Source organism: Borostomias antarcticus, assembly GCF_949987555.1.
Source record: "Borostomias antarcticus genome assembly, chromosome: 4".
Taxonomy (NCBI): Eukaryota; Metazoa; Chordata; class Actinopteri; order Stomiiformes; family Stomiidae; genus Borostomias; species Borostomias antarcticus.
This window is the reverse complement of record NC_140237.1, coordinates 27,106,411-27,125,411: the sequence shown is the minus strand read 5'-3', so window position 1 is coordinate 27,125,411 and position 19,001 is coordinate 27,106,411. Positions and strand designations below refer to the sequence as shown.

At 44.9% G+C, this 19,001-nt stretch overlaps 2 protein-coding genes across 5 annotated transcripts in view; both read left to right on the top strand.

Annotated features, from left to right (window-relative positions):
* Positions 1 to 3,720, top strand: part of ano5b (anoctamin 5b) — a gene marked incomplete at its 5' end in the record, with an annotated part of 39,962 nt that extends 36,242 nt beyond the window's left edge. For all 4 annotated transcript variants that reach the window (XM_084436566.1, XM_084436567.1, XM_084436565.1 and 1 more), the window contains 3 exons: positions 1 to 108; positions 542 to 647; positions 1,048 to 3,720. The exon at positions 1 to 108 is cut by the window's left edge and continues 92 nt beyond it. In XM_084436566.1, the coding sequence (XP_084292692.1) occupies positions 1 to 108; positions 542 to 647; positions 1,048 to 1,269 (436 nt within the window). In that variant the 3' untranslated portion in view covers positions 1,270 to 3,720. The remainder of the gene's footprint in view (positions 109 to 541; positions 648 to 1,047) is intronic.
* Positions 3,721 to 5,125: 1,405 nt separating this feature from the next.
* Positions 5,126 to 18,259, top strand: slc17a6b (solute carrier family 17 member 6b; the record flags this gene model as incomplete). The annotated part of the gene is made up of 12 exons (XM_084437092.1): positions 5,126 to 5,199; positions 7,037 to 7,292; positions 7,986 to 8,104; positions 9,663 to 9,777; positions 10,812 to 10,899; positions 11,724 to 11,810; positions 12,321 to 12,463; positions 13,599 to 13,748; positions 16,016 to 16,148; positions 16,991 to 17,101; positions 17,614 to 17,741; positions 17,918 to 18,259. 12 exons carry the CDS (start codon positions 5,126 to 5,128, stop codon positions 18,257 to 18,259), a joined length of 1,746 nt encoding a protein of 581 aa, XP_084293218.1.
* Positions 18,260 to 19,001: the final 742 nt, after the last annotated feature.

The following is a 19,001-nucleotide window of genomic DNA, read 5'->3' as shown; positions in this document are numbered from 1 at the left end:
CATCAACAACAGCCTGTCGGTCTACAACATCTCCCACATCCCCCCCTACAGCCTGCCGGAGGAGGGGGAGAGCCCCGCCTGGTACAACAGCTCCATCACCACCTGCAGGTACAACAGCTCCGCCATCACCACCTGCAGGTAGAGCTGGGGGGGGGGCAGATATGGTGTCTGGAAGGGGGGGGGGGGCTCAGGGACAGATCTGGTCTGGAGGGGGGCTCAGGGACAGATCTGGTCTGGTGGGGCGGGGGGGGGGGGGGCTCAGGGACAGATCTATTTTGAACTTGCAGTGTTCGTCTCACCAGCTGGTTTTCGGTAGCTGCATTTTGGGGGGTGAAAGGTTGAATAATGATAGATGATAGAAATGGACCCCGATGCTTAATGAACATGTCTACTATCTATATCTCTGATGTCTGTGTTCAAAAATCCTTTCAGTGTTCTCAAGGTATTCAGGGGTTTGGAGTAGTTGTGTGTGTTGACCCCGTGTCCCTGTGTGTGTTGACCCTGTGTGCGTTGACCCTGTGACCCTGTGTGTGTTGGTCAGATACCGTGACTACCGCTACCCTCCTGGTCACGACCGGGAGTACAAACACACCATGCAGTTCTGGCACATCCTGGCCGCCAAGCTAGCCTTCATCATCACCATGGAGGTGAGGCTCACTCAGTTACTACAACACTCAAATCAAGTTTTGTGAAGCTAGACGTGGGGTTGTTGTGCGGATCTAGAATGTCTCTCGTAAGTCAGTGGTTCTAGAATGTCCCTCGTAAGTCAGTGGTTCTAGAATGTCCCTCGTAAGTCAGTGGTTCTAGAATGTCCCTCGTAAGTCAGTGGTTCTAGAATGTCTCTCGTAAGTCAGTGGTTCTAGAATGTCTCTCATAAGTCAGTGGTTCTAGAATGTCCCAGGTAAGTCAGTGGTTCTAGAATGTCCCAGGTAAGTCAGTGGTTATAGAATTATAACTTACTAATTACTATAGAAGTAAGTCAGGGTTTATCTGCAGCCCCCTGGTGTAATGTCCCTCCTCCTCTCCCCTCTCCTCGTCCCTGGCCAGCATGTGGTGTTCGTGGTGAAGTTCTTCGTGGCGTGGATGATCCCAGACGTGCCGTCGGAGGTGAAGGCCAGGATCAAGCGCGAGCGCTACCTGATCCAGGAGTACCTCCACAAGTACGAGGTGGAGAAGCTCAAGATGCAGCTGAGCCAGAACTTCCTGGTCAGCACCCCTGGACTCTGCTCCAGCACAGACAAATGTGAAGCGCTGTCCGAGTGTCTGTAGGCCTCGCCCCCTCACCTTTGTCTGAACCCACCATGTGGGTGCAGTTAGTCAGTGCCATTGTTGATGGTTGCAGTCAGTGGACACGCCCAGGTGTGCCCAGGTATGTGCCAATGAGCAGAGAGGTTTCTCTAATGACGTTCAGTAGCAAAATAATAAACATGTTCAGTAGCAAAATAATAAACATAATAAGCTCACTCCATCGCCCTTTAAACATACGTTCAGCGAAGACTGCCTTAGAGGAGCCAGGGAAAGGACAAGTCCATCTGGGCACATATGGCTTTGTTCCGGCCCATATCTGGCCCATATCTGGCCCAGATCGGTTAAGCTCTACTTATGAGCACCTGTTGTACAATATTACTCAAACTCTACCCAGGCATGTCACGCCAAATGGGAGAATGTAAAACCGTACATACATATAATATTATAAAAGCCCTTTATTGGCCTGATAAGGGCAGCTGGGTAATATGGTGGCTTTGGGCTGTAGCTGGGCTACATGAATGGCATTTGTTGTTGTGTTTGTTAGAATCATATGATGTGTTTTGAGAATGTTATTTGGGAGGAAAATGCATCGTCCACTGTAAGATCAACTGTGAATGAAGAAGCAGTTACCTCAAGCAGGAGAACCAGGGGAGAGGGGGGTTGTGTTTGGACTGATAGAGACAGAGAGGTAGAATAGAACAGAGAACATGTATATATATATATCCATACACCACCGTTATTATTATATATCTTCAGGTTAAGACTTGTGGGTGGTTATTCTCTGAACCCTCCGTTGGAGAGGAGCGTGTTCGGCCATGTTTCCACCCCTAAGAGAGACCCGGCTTGTCTGACTGTTCCACCCTCATATCTGATCTGGCTGGAAGATGAGAAGACACACTAACATATACGTCTGTGTGGGGTCAGTTGTTTATCGTAAAGAGATATCGTATTCACTGTACACAGACGGACAGTGAATTAATCTGCTATGCTACTGCCAGTCCTGAAGTTAACAGTCTGTAATGTAATCTGTATGTGTTAGGAACATATTTTCTCTCGTTTGGCTTTCAACACAGAACAATCAATGGTATCTTTTGGTTTAATTTAGACATGGCCAGACAGCTGAACATCCCTCTACTGTACACGGTCTGTGTTTTGATAGGATTCATTCCAACATTTCTGGTTGAAGGACTGAAAGTCATCTCTTCATGTTATTGTGCATGTGATGTCAGCATATGAATATCAGGAAAGTTGGGAGCAGAGTTGGGCTTGTTGTTGGGCTTATTGTTGGGCTTATTGTTGACAGTTGACGTTTCTTCTATGTTTCTCGATCTCGATCATTGCAGATCCTTGAAAGTCAGTGGTAGTTGTGGTTAGTGTGGGGCCTGTCAGCCTTCGCTAGCTAGTTGTACAGATATGTAAAGTGATGCAGTTCATGCAATTATAGAGCATATCTCATAATACAGTTCACTTCATAATTTATTGATCGGATGTAAGGTAAAGGGACAGTTCGGAATTTTGAACAGAGCCTCATTTAGGACCTAGCCATTATGTTGTTGATTGATTGAGATCATTTTCAGCTGCTTCCGTGCTACCCTTCATGTAGGCACACACATGCTGCCAATCACTCAATCAACCAATTAATCAACCAGTCAATCAATTAATCAATCAATCAATCAATGCAATGGGACCAGGGAAACGCAGTGCACCCAAAGCAAATGAAACGCTCTGCTGTACGTAGACTGACTTTATAAATGATGGTCTACACTCTCTAAATCACCCGACAGACTGTCCACATGTTTCCCCGATCAACATCAATCAACCAATCAATCAACAACATGAGGAAGTCGTCAATGAGACATTATGTCCAAAATTCCGAACTACCCCTTTATGCTTACGACGCTTATGGTATAGATCTAACATGTTGACTCCATTTGTCATGAATGTATCAGCTTATTCCCCAAGCCTGTGATGTGTTGTTTTAACACAATGCTGGGATATGCTTGTGCTCACTAGAACAGCAGCAGCAACTGCAACCATTCTATCTCAGGTTAGCAAACCTTGCAGTGTTGGACAGACAGACAGACAGAGAGGCAGGCAGGCAGGCAGGCAGGCAGGCAGGCAGACAGACAGACAGACAGACAGACAGACTCAGCTATATGCAGACATCTTCTGGAGAGTGTTTTTCCATTTGTGAGGTGGAAGATAATAATACCTGACCAACAGACTAATGCCTTAAGCGTCTATGTTTACCTGTTTTTTGTAAGTAGCCTTCAGCAATTTTTCTATCTGGATAAGTTTGTTTTATTTCTTGTGATGTCTGTCTGTCTCATATCTATATTTCAGAATGGGTCCTCTTCTCTCTCTTTTGCATACTATGTCATGTATCTGATATGCATTGTCTTGCTTGAGATGCTTGGATTGCTGTATTGTGCATAATAACTTTACTACTTTGATGATTTTGATTTTTGAAAATTCTGCACTCAAACATATATATATATATACAAGACTATTACAAATAAATTGAGAAACGTGAGACAATTTTACATCTAAATGTGTTTCCATTGTCATGAGTTACTGTAGATATGGAGGCGTATACAAACGGCCGCCAGGTGGCGCCCTATCCTTTAATATGAATTTCACAGTTCAATATAGGATATTCTGGCGGGAGCCTGTATCCTCTCAACCTTATACTCTTTTACAATAAGAGTCTCCATAAAATAACCTTCTCAATAGCTGGTTATCAATTCGGATTGGACAACGGCCTGCATGCCTGGCTCTCAGGATGACTATAGGCCTCTCTGCGCCTGTATTACGACCGTGTCATCTGCATACTGTTTGATAACAGTCTTAATAACAGTAGCCTAATAGACACATTTTGTGTGTGTGTGTGTGTGTGCCTGCGTCCGTGTGTGCGTGCATGAGAGAGAAAGAGAGAGAGAGAGAGAGAGAGAGGAAGTGGGGGTAGATTTTATGTCTAAATTATTGATGGATTCCTTCGTTCATTCGAGGGGGATCCATCTCTCATCTGGTTTCCATAGCACCGCCCTCCGGAGGGTTCCGCCGAGGCTTGATGCCATGTTGCCTCGCCCAGTTATATGAAAAACACAAAGAAACATTGAAAAAGAGAAATCGAATCTTGCTCAGGATTTAAAATTGCGTACAGTAACGTACACATAAACAGTGTATTGATGAAATGCAATTGCAAATAATGTAACTTACCTATAATTGTCTACTAAAACACGCTGGCGTCCCCGACCCCTCCCAACACGCTGTGTATTGCTGTCAGTTTTCTTCCTTTAGAATATTTCATACTGTTGTTAGATATGGACGCGCGGCTCGCGCCCACACGCAGCTGTCGCTGACCTTGGTGCTGAACGGCCGGCGACTCTCGCGACGTCAGAAAAGCTGTCGCTCTCCACGAGACGTCAACGTACCGCTCCGTGATTTACCGAAGCAACTCCACACACCGCTGGTCCCTGGTTCAAGCGGGTGTTTTTTTTATTTGCCTTTATTTTTTTCGAAAATCCAAAGACTCGTTTAATTATCACCTCGGAAAAAGCCTGTTTTATCCCTTTCGTTTTTTTCGTAGACCTATAGGCTATCTGTTGATTTTCATCGTGATGGCAGAGCGTGCGTTAACGGTACTACGCCAAGAAAGCGATGAGTTTATAGTTGTGAATGGGAAGTCAGTGCTCATCTAATTTCTCTCGCTTGTAGACGTTTTTACAGCATTCGGTGTGTGTAAAGTGTCGCTGTCCTAATCAAAGAATCAGATTGAACTAACAGTATTCGTCTCACCGGTTTGTTCGGTCATCTTGCACCGTAATACGATGTTTTACCATTAAAAAAGAAATAGATAAAAACATCAAATTTGGATATGGACTCCGTCAAGATGAGGGCTGCGGCGGGGGTGAAGGAATTTGCGGGGAAGACTTTGGGGCAGATGTACAGGTAAGATTCTGTTTTATGTAGACTGTAGATTTTTGTGTTTATTTCTGTATGTGCGTGTTATAGGCTGTTTAGGCCACGGTGGCAGTTGACCAGGCTACCTGTGCTGTGCTAGCTGCTGGCTTTGATCACAAACGGCTTGCAGCCACCGTCACGCCTCTAATGGGGTAGGTTAGACTCGAGGAGGAATTATGTAATTATACACATTCCCGTGATGACACTGGCCTGCGGGATGAAAACACGCCGTGTGTAGTGGCCGATAGGCCTGATGCACCTCTGGACCCAGAGCATGATCATGGAAGGCATTCGATCAAAAATAATTTAGGCCTAGTCAACTGTACGATCACCGAGTATATCCCACTTCAATTAGCCTAATAGCTCTTGGCTTCTGTAGCGTAAATATTTCAAACAAAATACAAATCGTGTCAGAAGTGCAAGCTTCCTCGAATTATTTAGACTGTAAAGACAATCTATTTATTTCGATGTTTATTTAGTCTGACTGCCAAGAGGGTCTTGCTAAGGGTTTCATTAATCTGTTATGAGTTTGATGGTTGTGGCTGTAGGCCTACTGTCAATCAATTGTAGAAGATCCACAGCTAAACAATTTCGATTTGATTTCGATAGTTTCGTTTATTAAACTCAGTTATTTCTGTTTTTGTTATTACAATGCTTGGAACATTTTAATATTAAAACATATTTCAACACTATAAATGTTTATATTTACAGTAGAAATCTGGAGTCGAATCCATGCATGCTCTGATGGAGAGAAAAAAACGAAATTATGACGCTGCCACGAAAATAAAGAAATCTAGTAGCCTATTGCATTTATATGCAGTCTACAGTATCGATATAGAGTAGGCTATGTCGATAGAATGCCTAGCTAAGTATTTTGAGTAGCCTATCAGGTAGGCTATGGAATCAATAATATGGAAATCCCATAATTAAATGTTCTAGATTGGAATTATTTGGGGTGAATAATGACTGTTGAATAATTCTTTATTTTTCATCAAATATGCTGTTTGTTATGGCAGGCTGGCTGACACCATTGAGGCCTTGTCTACTCGACAATTTCCCCTCACATTTCAGATTTAGGAAATCTGACACGTTTTATTTGCTAAACCACTCGATTCTCGACAATTTACAACGAATAAATTCGAATACGCTGAATATGTTGTGAAAATCAATTGAAGACGAGAGAGCGTTCGCCCCGCCGGGAGTCCGGCTCCTACCCTGGTCCCTGTTACCCCGTCCCTGCATGTTAATGAGGGTGAAGGTGATCCGGGTTGCTGCAATGCGGTACACGCGCATCCCTCTGTACACGCGCATCCCTCTGTACACGCGCATCCCTCGCGCCTCCTACAGCTCCACACACCACGGCTTTCTCACGCCTACAGGCCTCTCTGTGCAGCTCTCTGGAGGATAGCCTATTGCGTGATTTTTCTTTCTTTGTTTATTCGAAAGTATTCCAGATATTTCTGTCCTTGTTTGGATGTTATTCGTGACGGAACCCACAGTCAACCAACCAAATAAATAGGCCTATTTTCACAAAGCAACTGAAAGACCCGTTGAGGAATTTGTCGTTTTTATTTGGCTTAATAAACGCGTTCCCCAAAATTACATTCTCAAAGCCCTATTGCAATGTTTCGATCCACAGGCCTAAACGTGGCCTACAAGACATTTGAACTAAAATACCTTCTTGATGCACTTGACATTCATGCCAGTCATGCAGGGCTGCCCTCCCCTGTAGTCTATAGACGGCGTGATCAAGTAGGCGTGTGAATCACAGGCGGCTCAGCCAGGAAAATGGGTGACAATGTCATCCTTAACGGGACTGTTCCAGGGTGATGGAGAAACGGCAGAAAACTGGCGAGGTTATCGAGCTGACCGAGGACGGAAGACCCTCAGAGGCGGCCGAGAAGAAACCGCCCCTGTGCGACTGCACGTGCTTCGGTCTGCCCCGGCGGTACATCATCGCCATCATGAGCGGCCTGGGCTTCTGCATCTCGTTCGGTATCCGGTGTAATCTGGGCGTGGCCATCGTGGGCATGGTCAACAACAGCACGATACACCGGGACGGGAAGATCATCATCACAGAGGTGTGTTTGAGTAGGAAGATCAGGTGTTTGGCAGTATGGAGATCCTCACATGCACAGGGGTGTTGGGGTTATGCTCATGCTCGTGACATCATGTTCAACCCACACCCCTCATTGTTTAAACACCTTGTGATTTCAAAGTAGGCCACGTCTCAAATAGGCTATTAGTAGACTCTATGATTGCATAACCCACATGTTGCAGAATAAGCCATAGTTAGAATAAATCAATTAAGTAGGTTATTAGTATTTAGTATTTGGATGCCTTACCCTCACGTGATGCCGTTCTGTTGAATAAAACATACAGTGTGGGCTACTATTCCACTGTAGGCTACCCACTATATGCTAGGCTACTATTCCACTGTAGGCTAGGCTACTATTCCACTGTAAAACTAAAATACCCAATATAGGCAAATCATTTTCATTGTGAATTTCTACAGGGCTCCGTAAATTTCAAATAATTGGTTTATCCTCAATGGGATATTCATTTCTGCAGTAGCCGAGGCTGTATCGATATCCTGAATATTGTTCATGCTGCAATTTCAGTCAAAGGTCCTACAATCTGTTTGATATGATTAATTTGCATTAGCAGATGATAGGAGTGGGTTTACAAGCATATTGATGAGGTTATAAATTTGAACCTCGTACATTTTTATAGGTTTCTGATTGTCTTTGTGTTCATTTTTTGTCGCTGTGAAGAAAGCCAAGTTTAACTGGGACCCTGAAACGGTGGGTCTGATCCACGGTTCGTTCTTCTGGGGGTACATCGTGACTCAGATCCCAGGAGGCTACATATCCTCCCGACTAGCAGCTAACAGGTAAATGGCGTTCATCATATTTAAATAGGCTTTATATTTTTGTTACTGAAATGATTGCCATGGTGTATCACTAGGGCCTATTAAATTAACGTACAACTCAAAAATATTCTTGATTTTAACCTGTAGCCTACACTTCGAATGAGGTATTTTTTTTATAGGCTTTTAGCTTGCAAGCATATCATCTGTGCCATATTTTATATGGATTGGCCGTTTAAACCAGAGTGGCGGGATATTTTGTTTATTTGTCTTTATGGCTTCAGTTTTTACTACTGTAATAATGTGGCCGACGAATTGTCCGATAGCCTACCCACCTATAGCCTCAATGGTCAGAAAATATTACAGAAAGGGTATAAGGCTAGAACTAGGCTATTAAAATCCAACTAGATCTTTGAATTCTCAATGATGGACTAAATTATGAAGGAGAAAGAGGATCCACAATCCTAGTTTCTGGCAAGGCCGTGGAGGGTTGACTGTGCCGCCGGGCCTCGGGGCTTTGTGCCACCTGTTAATGAGCTCCCTGGGGGGGGGCGTGACTAATCTTTTGTCTTCGCGGGGCATGGCGACCAGCCTGGCTCTCGGCGCCAAAGGCTTTTACTCGCGCGCGCTCATGTGCACATCCGTGGATGGTTTTATGAATGTTTACTAATAAGATTCACACTGCTGCAACTGGCTGCAACAGCCGTCATGGAGCATAGAGGCCTATACGAGTGTGACATTTAAAATGAATTATGGATGAATTAATATATGTTAGAGCTAGATCTAATTCTAATCTAATGATTTCGATCACTTGAATAATATAGATTTAGGGTAATTTACTTTAATGATATAACAACATAAAAATATTAAATAGCCTATATGGCCTATCCAGTTCAGTGTTTGATTTGAGATTTGAGTCAATTTAAGAACAGCAATTTCGTTTAAGCCTAAACTGTAGGCTATTTAATTGCATGCGTGTAAATGACATATCGCGTGTTTTATTATCTGTTCATATGCTCTTGATTGACATTGATATGTAATCGAATGAACCCGTCTCGTGCCTCAATCCGTTTAGGGTTTTCCTCGCGCGTGCAGGTGAGAGGAGGGGCGTGACAGAAATGAATAAAGATCTGCGCGCTCTAGTGTTTAGGGACTGGCCTCGCGCTGACACAGCTGCGCTCCCAGCAACCGTGCAGCATGCTGTCGGCACGCGCGCCCGTCATCACGCTCTTTTATCAGCCGCTTTTATCCTCGTTATAGCACAGAATAATTACCATATTAGCCGTAGGCTAGGCATATATTCTAGGTTTAATTAAATTAGAGTCCACGGGGCTAAACGTAGGCCTGGTCCAACCTCAAACATGATGCTATTTTTATATTAGGTAGGCTATCACAGGCCGAATGATTCAGTTTGGGTGGATTAGCCTAGAGAGAGGGGGGCCTAGATATATGCCTATTTAAGTGCCATTCTCTGGTGAATTGCTCACAAAAATCACTACATAAATATAGGCCTTCCGAATTTCGTAGTTCACTCGATTGTAGCAATCATTGGTAATAGTCTATCTATGCAACTGTTTTGCAGGGTGTTCGGGGCGGCCATCCTCCTCACCTCCACGCTTAACATGTTCATCCCCTCCGCCGCGCGAACCCACTACGGCTGCGTCATCTTCGTCAGGATACTGCAAGGACTAGTGGAGGTAGGCTAACTGCCGCCTGACGCGGTTTAATCCTGATCGAGGTGGGCTAGTGGGCCTAACTCACCTTCAGTGGCATAGCGTATCACAACTAACTATTCGGTTTTCATTAATTTGGATGTTTTAGCGCCATTTCTATTCTTAGTTCTCAGAGAGGGAGAAAACAAATCGCGCCCAACAGCAGAAGCAGACAGACGGATATATTGATCTGTCGAGGGTGTGTAGGTAGTCCTCATGCTCCCCATGTCCTGCCCTGTTCGGGAGTGTAGTGAAACTGATACAACACATCTCGTAAATCCTTGTGTCTTCCTGTAGTGAAATATGAAACACTACATCAGCTGGCCTGTAGTAAAACATGAGACCTTGCCACTGCGGTCTGCAGCTAAAATGACCCTGTCCGTCTAGACACAGGCTGGACTGTGCACTTGATACGAGTGTGGGTGTAGCCCTGTTCAGGGTCCAGGCAGACGGCCTTTTCCTACAGCACGCTCTGTTCTAATTACGCTGATGAAGGCTTAATGAGAGCAGCGTGGTGAACAGCTCATCTGCTCCATTTTGCTCAGAGCAGCCATTCAACTATTAATGTTAATTAAAAAGGCAATTAGAAGAGTGTTGGTTTTTGTTTGTGGTCACATCTAATATACAGACATGACAGTTCATATGTAATGGGTTATCTTCCGCTGGGATTCTGTTCAATCATCCATTTATTACAGCTTGGTAGGCTACATATGTTTTCAATTTAGCCTGTTTCTGTTTGGTTATCTCTATTTTCATCATCCTCATCATCATCATCATCATCATCATTATCTGTATATGTCCAACTATGGTTATGCAACCTTTACACTGTTAAAACGCTGACGCGGGTTATGGTTTACTGTATTACATACATTTATTTGGAAAAAGGAAAGGTTTTCTTAAGCATTAAGGTTCTTTGGTGTCTGTGTGTGTGTGTGTGTGTGTGTGTGTGTGTGTGTGTGTGTGTGTGCGTGTGTGTGTGTGTGTGCGTGGGTGTGTGTGTGCGTGTGTGTGTGTATCAGGGCGTGACGTACCCGGCGTGTCATGGCATATGGAGTAAGTGGGCTCCTCCTCTGGAGAGGAGTCGTCTGGCCACCACCTCCTTCTGCGGTAAATAAGCGCACGTTTCACCAGCTAGTTCATGTGTTCATGTGTGTAGTTCATGTGTTCATGTGTGTAGTTCATGTGTTCATGTGTGTAGTTCATGTGTTCATGTGTCTAGTTCATTTGTTCATGTGTGTAGTTCATGTGTTCATGTGTCTAGTTCATGTGTTCACGTGTCTAGTTAATGTGTTCACATGTCTAGTTCATGTGTTCACATGTCTAGTTCATGTGTCCATGTGTCTAGTTCATGTGTTCATGTGTCTAGTTCATGTGTCCATGTGTCTAGTTCATGTGTCCATGTGTCTAGTTCATGTGTTCATGTGTGTAGTTCATGTGTTCATGTGTCTAATTCATGTGTTCATGTGTCTAGTTCAGGTGTTCATGTGTGTAGTTCATGTGTTCATGTGTCTAGTTCATGTGTCCATGTATCTAGTTCATTTGTTCATGTGTCTAGTTCATGTGGTCATGTGTGTAGTTCATGTGTTCATGTGTGTAGTTCATGTGTTCATGTGTCTGGTTCATGTGTCTAGTTCATTTGTTCATGTGTCTGGTTCATGTGTCTAGTTCATGTGTCTAGTTCATGTGTTCATGTGTGTAGTTCATGTGTTCATGTGTCTAGTTCATGTGTTCATGTGTCTGGTTCATGTGTCCATGTGTCTAGTTCATGTGTTCATGTGTCTAGTTCATGTTTTCATGTGTCTAGTTCATGTGTTCATGTGTGTAGTTCATGTGTTCATGTGTCTAGTTCATGTGTTCATGTGTCTGGTTCATGTGTTCATGTGTCCTGGTGCTGGACCGTTCTGACCCGGTCTGCGGTCCCCTCCTCCCAGGCTCGTACGCGGGCGCGGTCATCGCCATGCCCCTGGCCGGCATCCTGGTTCAGTACTCAGGATGGTCTTCCGTCTTCTACATCTATGGTAAGATACCATGTTGTGTGTGTGTGTTTGTACAGAGGGTGAATATCATTTTATAATTGTCAGATCTTCGTAACGTTTTGATTCTTAGAAAGACCTCCAGGGAAAGTCAAATGGATCGACCCGTTCTGGCAGAATATTGATTCACCTGCGATGTTGTGATGTTCACCAGGAATGAGGTCATCCATCGCTGTGTGGAGGGGAGGCTACTAGAGGCTACTAGCCTCACACTGTTCATGTTATTTTATTTTATACCAATGATGGAGTTTGATTCTGAAGAGGTCTAACGCACCCGACCAGCTGGCATAAGGGACTCTGGAAAAAGCTCTTCCAATATGGAAGGAAATGAGTGACCAGCAGCATGTTCTGGCTCGGTCTTCTTTCTCTCCCTCTAGTATCTCTGCTTCTCCCTCTTTCTCATACACTTTCTGACCAATGTCGTCTGTGTATTCAACCATGTGTGTGTGTGTGTGTGTGTGTGTGTGTGTGTGTGTGTGTGTTTACACGCTGCAGGCTGCTTTGGGATCATGTGGTACATGATGTGGATCCTGGTGTCGTACGAGAGTCCGGCTGACCACCCCACCATCACCGATGAAGAACGCTGCTACATCGAGGAGAGCATCGGGGAGAGCGCCAAGCTGATGGGCCCGTCTGACGTGAGGGCACAACCTTCAAACAACCTTGAAACAACATTCAAACCATAGAGCACAACCTTCAAACAACCTTGAAACAACATTCAAACTATAGAGCACAACCTTCAAACAACATTCAAACAACCTTTAAACAACATTCCAACCATAGAGCACAACCTGCAAACAACTTTTAAACAACATTTAAACCATACAGCACAACCTTCAAACAAAATTCAAACAACCTTCAAACAACATTCAAACTATAGAGCACAACCTTCAAACAACATTCAAACAACCTTCAAACAACATTCAAACCATACAGCACAACCTTCAAACAACATTCAAACAACCTTTAAACAACATTCAAACCATAGAGCATAACCTTCAAACAACCCTCATTCAAACCATACATGAACAGTCTGGTGGACCAGTCTCTCAGTCTCACTCCCTGCCCTCACTGACACCCCCCTTGACCCCCACCCTGACCTCTCACCCCCCCCCCCCCACTCCCCCGACCTCTCACACCCTCCTCCCCACCACATCACTTCAACCAACACCTGACAACACTTGAACAACTCAACTCCCTGCCAATACAATAGACAATAACAATTGACTCTTGCCTATAGACAACAACAACTGACCCTCTACAACAATATACTTGAATGTTATTTAATTGCACTGCCTATATCAAGGACACAGTCCCCATGATTGGATTGGATATGTGGATGAGGATCAAATTGATAGAATTGACAGACTGCTAGACTATGGATTGTATATTGCCAGTTTGGGAACCTTAAATGTCTAGCTACGTACCTAGGACTGGCGTGAGGAACACTAGGACAAGCAATGAGAAGAATTCCAATGTACCTGTACCTGTAGTGGTTGTATATAGTAGTTAAACTTTCTGTTCTATTCTATTCCCAGTCTGTCTGTCTGTCTGTCTGTCTGTCTGTCTATCTATCTATCTATCTATCTATCTATCTATCTATCTATCTATCTATCTATCTATCTATCTATCTATCTATCTATCTATGTATCTATCTATCTGTCTATCTATCTGTCTCTCACACACACGTTGTTTTGAATTGCATGTAATGTGAAAGCAAACCAGGTGGTTTTACTCACATGCTCATGCTTAAACTGTTAAACTCCTTTGTAGAAGTTCAAGACGCCCTGGAAGAAGTTCTTCACCTCCATGCCCGTCTATGCAATCATCGTGGCCAACTTCTGCCGGAGCTGGACCTTCTACCTGCTGCTCATCAGCCAGCCGGCCTACTTTGAGGAGGTGTTTGGTTTTGAGATCAGCAAGGTGAGCCATCCCTAAGATGTCCCTAAGACGTCCCTAAGATCTCCCTAAGATCTCCCTAAGATCTCCCTAAGACGTCCCTAAGATCTCCCTAAGATCTCCCTAAGATGTCCCTAAGACGTCCCTAAGACGTCCCTAAGATCTCCCTAAGATCTCCCTAAGATGTCCCTAAGACGTCCCTAAGATGTCCCTAAGATGTCCCTAAGACGTCCCTAAGACGTCGTCAGTCTAGAGTACCAGGCTGTTAGTGAAAAATCCATTTGGTTCCAATGTGGGAATCCTGTAACGGAACCTAGTACAGGTGCATCTCAGAAAATTAGAATATTATATATATATACATATATATATATATATATATATATATATATATATATATAATATAATTTAATTCAAAAAGTGAAACTTTCATATATTATAGATTCATTACACATGAAGTGAAATATTTCAAGGCTGATTGCCTCCATGTTGCTCCACGTTGATGCAGTAATTTGTGCAAAAGGAGCCCCGACCAAGTATTGAGTGTTTAAATGAACATACTGAACATACTGTACAATCATAAATATTAAAACAAAAAAGGATTGAAAGATTTCACTTTGTGTAATGGACTAGAATACATGAAATAATAAAATTAAGGAAAATAATGGACTTTTTCACAATATTCACATTTTCTGAGATGCACCAGTATTTTGAGTTAATTGACCCACTATCTAGGGATACTGTATATAGTAGAGTGTTTTAATCTCTTGGTTAAACTAATAATAACTAGTTGTGATACCTGTTGGAGCACTATGGACACAAAATAAATACTGCACATCTCACTCCAGCTTTGCCCCATCCAATTAACTTATCTGATAGTCTTGATACCCGTTGGAGCAATCCGTAATTGATCATCTATTTAATCCACCCTAGAACATAGCAGACATGTTGTGTTTGGTAATACCATCTGAACGATACAGTAGCTTGGTTTGGCTATAGGGAGGGAAAGTAATCTCATCGCCCCCTAGCAGTAGTGTTCCTAATGCCGAGAGAATGAACGGGATTTCTCATAGCACATTTTCAGAAAAATTATATCTCGGTCTACATCGAAAAGTTAGTAGAATGCATTACATATGATATACTTGGAGACTAACTTTATTGATTCTGGTGACCATAGTTAATTTTCAATCACAATCTGAATTATGTATATATTTTTTGTAACAAAGTGGTAAAGAACTACATACGTCATTTTGTGCGCCTGTGCGAGCTTGCTGACTCTACCAGCTAACATCTAACACAATACAACCAAATTACAAATTACAAATCAGTACACCTACGAAAATGCCGATATGCATTGCATGGCTGGCAGAATACTTCAGCAATAACAAGAAGTGCATCCCACGTGCTGACAATCATTTTAGATCTGGCCATGTAGACAAATGGCGCTATTTGCAGGGGGAGCTGTTAGGTCTAGCATGGACCGGTCATATCACGTTACGGTGAGTTAGCATCATAACTGAGCCTATTACGGTTAGGTGTTAAGGTTAGGGTTACGGACCAGTAAGAATATCCAGGCGCACCTGCGGATCAGACCAGCTAAGACCAGTCTGACCAGCTAATACCATCCTAACCAGCTCACGTTAATAGGAGGCTTGGGTTATGACATTTCACAACGTAGCACTGTCCATATGCAATTCAACTCAACTTATTATTCGTATCCATCTTTCCAGCTCTTTGGGATCTCTTGGAAATGAGTAGAATTTGCAACCATTCATCTCATACCGATGGGAGCAATCTGGCGCAAAGCACAGCATTTTTCTCATGAGTGACGTACATAAGCACGTCCGGCTTTGAAGTCCATTTATGAAACGAATGGAGCAATTTAAACAATTTGAAAGAAGGCGAAATACTGTTTGAAATTCTCACAGTTAGTAGGTTATTACTGTTAAGACACTCACAAGTTTTTGTTTTGATAACTTCACCGAAATGGCTTCGTAGTAATTATTAGAAAATCCGGTCTGTGGGAGTTTACATTGAAACTCCTCTCCGATAGGAACAAATCCGCTAGGGGCGCGCGTTTTCACTTTCCCTCCCTACTGTTTTTAAGCTAGATAGCTACTACTGTTGGGTGGACAATAGAACAGACTAATGTTGGGCAAAGCTGAGCAACTGAAAATAATTCTAGAGTAGGCTGGGGTGAGGTAATAGTTCAGTGTTTGTATCAGGGCTGGTGTGAGGTAATAGTTAAGTGTGTGTGTGTGTGTGTGTGTGTGTGTGTGTGTGTGTGTGTGTAGGTCGGCATGCTGTCTGCCCTGCCTCACCTGGTGATGACCATCATCGTGCCCATCGGTGGTCAGCTGGCTGACTACCTGCGGACCAGGAACATCCTGTCCACCACCACGGTCAGGAAGATCATGAACTGTGGAGGTGAGACCACAACTCAATAACACAGACGACAATAACACAACTCTACACTGACGGTACTGATGCAATACTGAGGGCATCTCTAACAGTTCCATGTGTTGTGGTGAGGGATGAACACCCCACATCACAGGCTCACGTTCCCCAACACCCCACATCACAGGCTCACGTTCCCCAACACCCCACATCCCAGGCTCACGTTCCCCAACACCCCACATCACAGGCTCACGTTCCCCAACACCCCACATCACAGGCTCACGTTCCCCAACACCCCACATCCCAGGCTCACGTTCCCCAACACCCCACATCCCAGGCTCACGTTCCCCAACACCCCACATCACAGGCTCACGTTCCCCAACACCCCATATCACAGGCTCACGTTCCCCAACACCCCACATCACAGGCTCACGTTCCCCAACACCCCACATCCCAGGCTCACGTTCCCCAACACCCCACATCCCAGGCTCACGTTCCCCAACACCCCACATCACAGGCTCACGTTCCCCACACCTCTAACGTTACCATGAGCCCAGGGGACATGGCCGTGATGCTACAGCTTTACAGAGAAAAGAAAGAAATCTGTATTAGTCACACAGCACATTCTTTTACACACGTGAAATGGGCGACACACACACACACACACACACACACACACACACACACACACAGAATATGACTATCGAATGTCTACTATCACTAGCTGAATGATGCCAAGTCTTGCCAACAGTATTGGCATGACTGTGTGTCTGTGACATCCTGTAATTGAATTGCCACATGACTGGTCATAACCCTTGGTTACTGAGTGTGTGTGTGTGTGTGTGTGTGTGTGTGTGTGTGTGTGTGTGCAGGCTTTGGCATGGAGGCCACATTGCTGCTAGTGGTGGGGTATTCCCACAGTAAAGGTGTGGCCATATCCTTCCTGGTTCTGGCCGTGGGCTTCAGCGGGTTCGCCATATCAGGTCAGTACCAGAACTAGACCTGAAACACTTGAGGTGCACTTGATTTGGACTTTGCATGTGAAGTCTGTTCCTCTATGATTGTGACTCTATTAGTTCCAGAGTGCCCGGCGGGTTGAATCAAACCAACCTCTCAGACCCCTCTCCTACTGGGCAGAGAACAGATTACACCTTACACCTGAACACAGCGTGACGGGGTCCAACCCAGGACCTGCTCACCTCTAATCCAGCGCTCAGCCTGTTAGGAGCAGAGGGAACCAGGTCCCCTCCCCCAGCAGCTCCTGATTGGCCTGAGCTGAGGGCCAATCAGGAGCTGTGCTCACTCCTCTGCTCTTTAGAGGGTTTAATAATTCAGTAGTCGTCCCAGGAGAGAGGGGGAGAGAGAGAGAGGGAGAGAGGGGGAGGCAGGCAGGACAATGACTCTGTAGCATTCAGCAAGGACCCCCCCCTCTCTCTCTCTCTTCCTCTCTCTCTCTCTCTCTCTCTCTCTCTCTCTCTCTCTCGCTCCCCAACAGGATTCAATGTTAATCACCTGGACATTGCTCCTCGTTATGCCAGCATCCTGATGGGCATCAGCAACGGCGTGGGCACCTTGTCTGGCATGGTCTGCCCTCTGATCGTGGGGGCCATGACCAAAAACAAGGTGAGACCTCCCCTCCTTCCTCCTCTCCTCCCCTCCTTCCTCCTCTCCTCCCCTGCTTCCCTCCTCTCTTCCTCTCCTCCTCTCCTCCTTTTCTCCTCTCCTCCTCCTCTCCTCCTCATCTCCTCCTCTCCTCTCCTCCTCCTCTCCTCCTCCTCTCCTCCTCTCCTCCCCCCCAGACTCGAGAGGAGTGGCAGTACGTGTTCCTGATAGCGTCGCTGGTTCACTACGGAGGCGTGATCTTCTACGGTCTGTTTGCGTCGGGGGAGAAGCAGCCGTGGGCCGACCCAGAGCTCACCAGCGACGAGAAGTGCGGCTTCATCGACGAGGACGAGCTGGCGGAGGAGACGGGCGACATCACCCAGGGCTACGGCGCGCTGGGGGGGCCGGCCAAGTCGTACGGCGCCACCACGCAGGTGAACGGGGGCTGGGCCGACAGCTGGGAGAAGAAGGAGGAGTATGTCCAGGAGGAGGCGGCCGCCGGACGCTACGGGTACCGACAGGACGAGGACTACTCCTAGAGCAGAGCCACGCTCAGACACACACACACACACGCACGCACACACACACACACACACACACACACACACACACACACACACACACACACACACTCACACTCACACACACACACACACACACACACTCACACTCATTCACACACACTCACACTCACACACACACACACACACACACTCACACACACACACGCACACACACTCACACACACACACACTCACACACACACACACACACACACACATGGCTCCACTTATTTTGTAGTGTTTACGAAAACAGAAATGAAAAAACAGAGATAACAATCCATTGTTGTATGTTTGCACAAATTCAAAAATCATAATTTTAAAAAGATCACATTTCAAAGAAAGTATTTATTGTAAAACTACTAAAGAGAATAAGTACAAATATAATAGTGATGTAACATATCAAAATTGGAGGATTGTTAATGTCATACGCATATGAATTATTGATATATTTCTTTGGAGTGCTGTTGTGTGTAACAGGGTGAACCATCCTCTCCTCCATCAGCGCTTCTACAGCCTGTAGGGTTGCCATAGTTACAGTTCACCATTCCCTTTGCTCAGAAAAGGTTCTGCTACCTACAGTAGAACCCCGAATGGTTCTTTGCTTATGTGGAAGAATCCTCTGAACCCTGGAAGAACCCTTTTTGGTTCCAAATAGAACTATTTAACCAATCAAAGGTTCTACAAGGAACCTTTTTCAGAGGGTTCTCTCACAGAGACA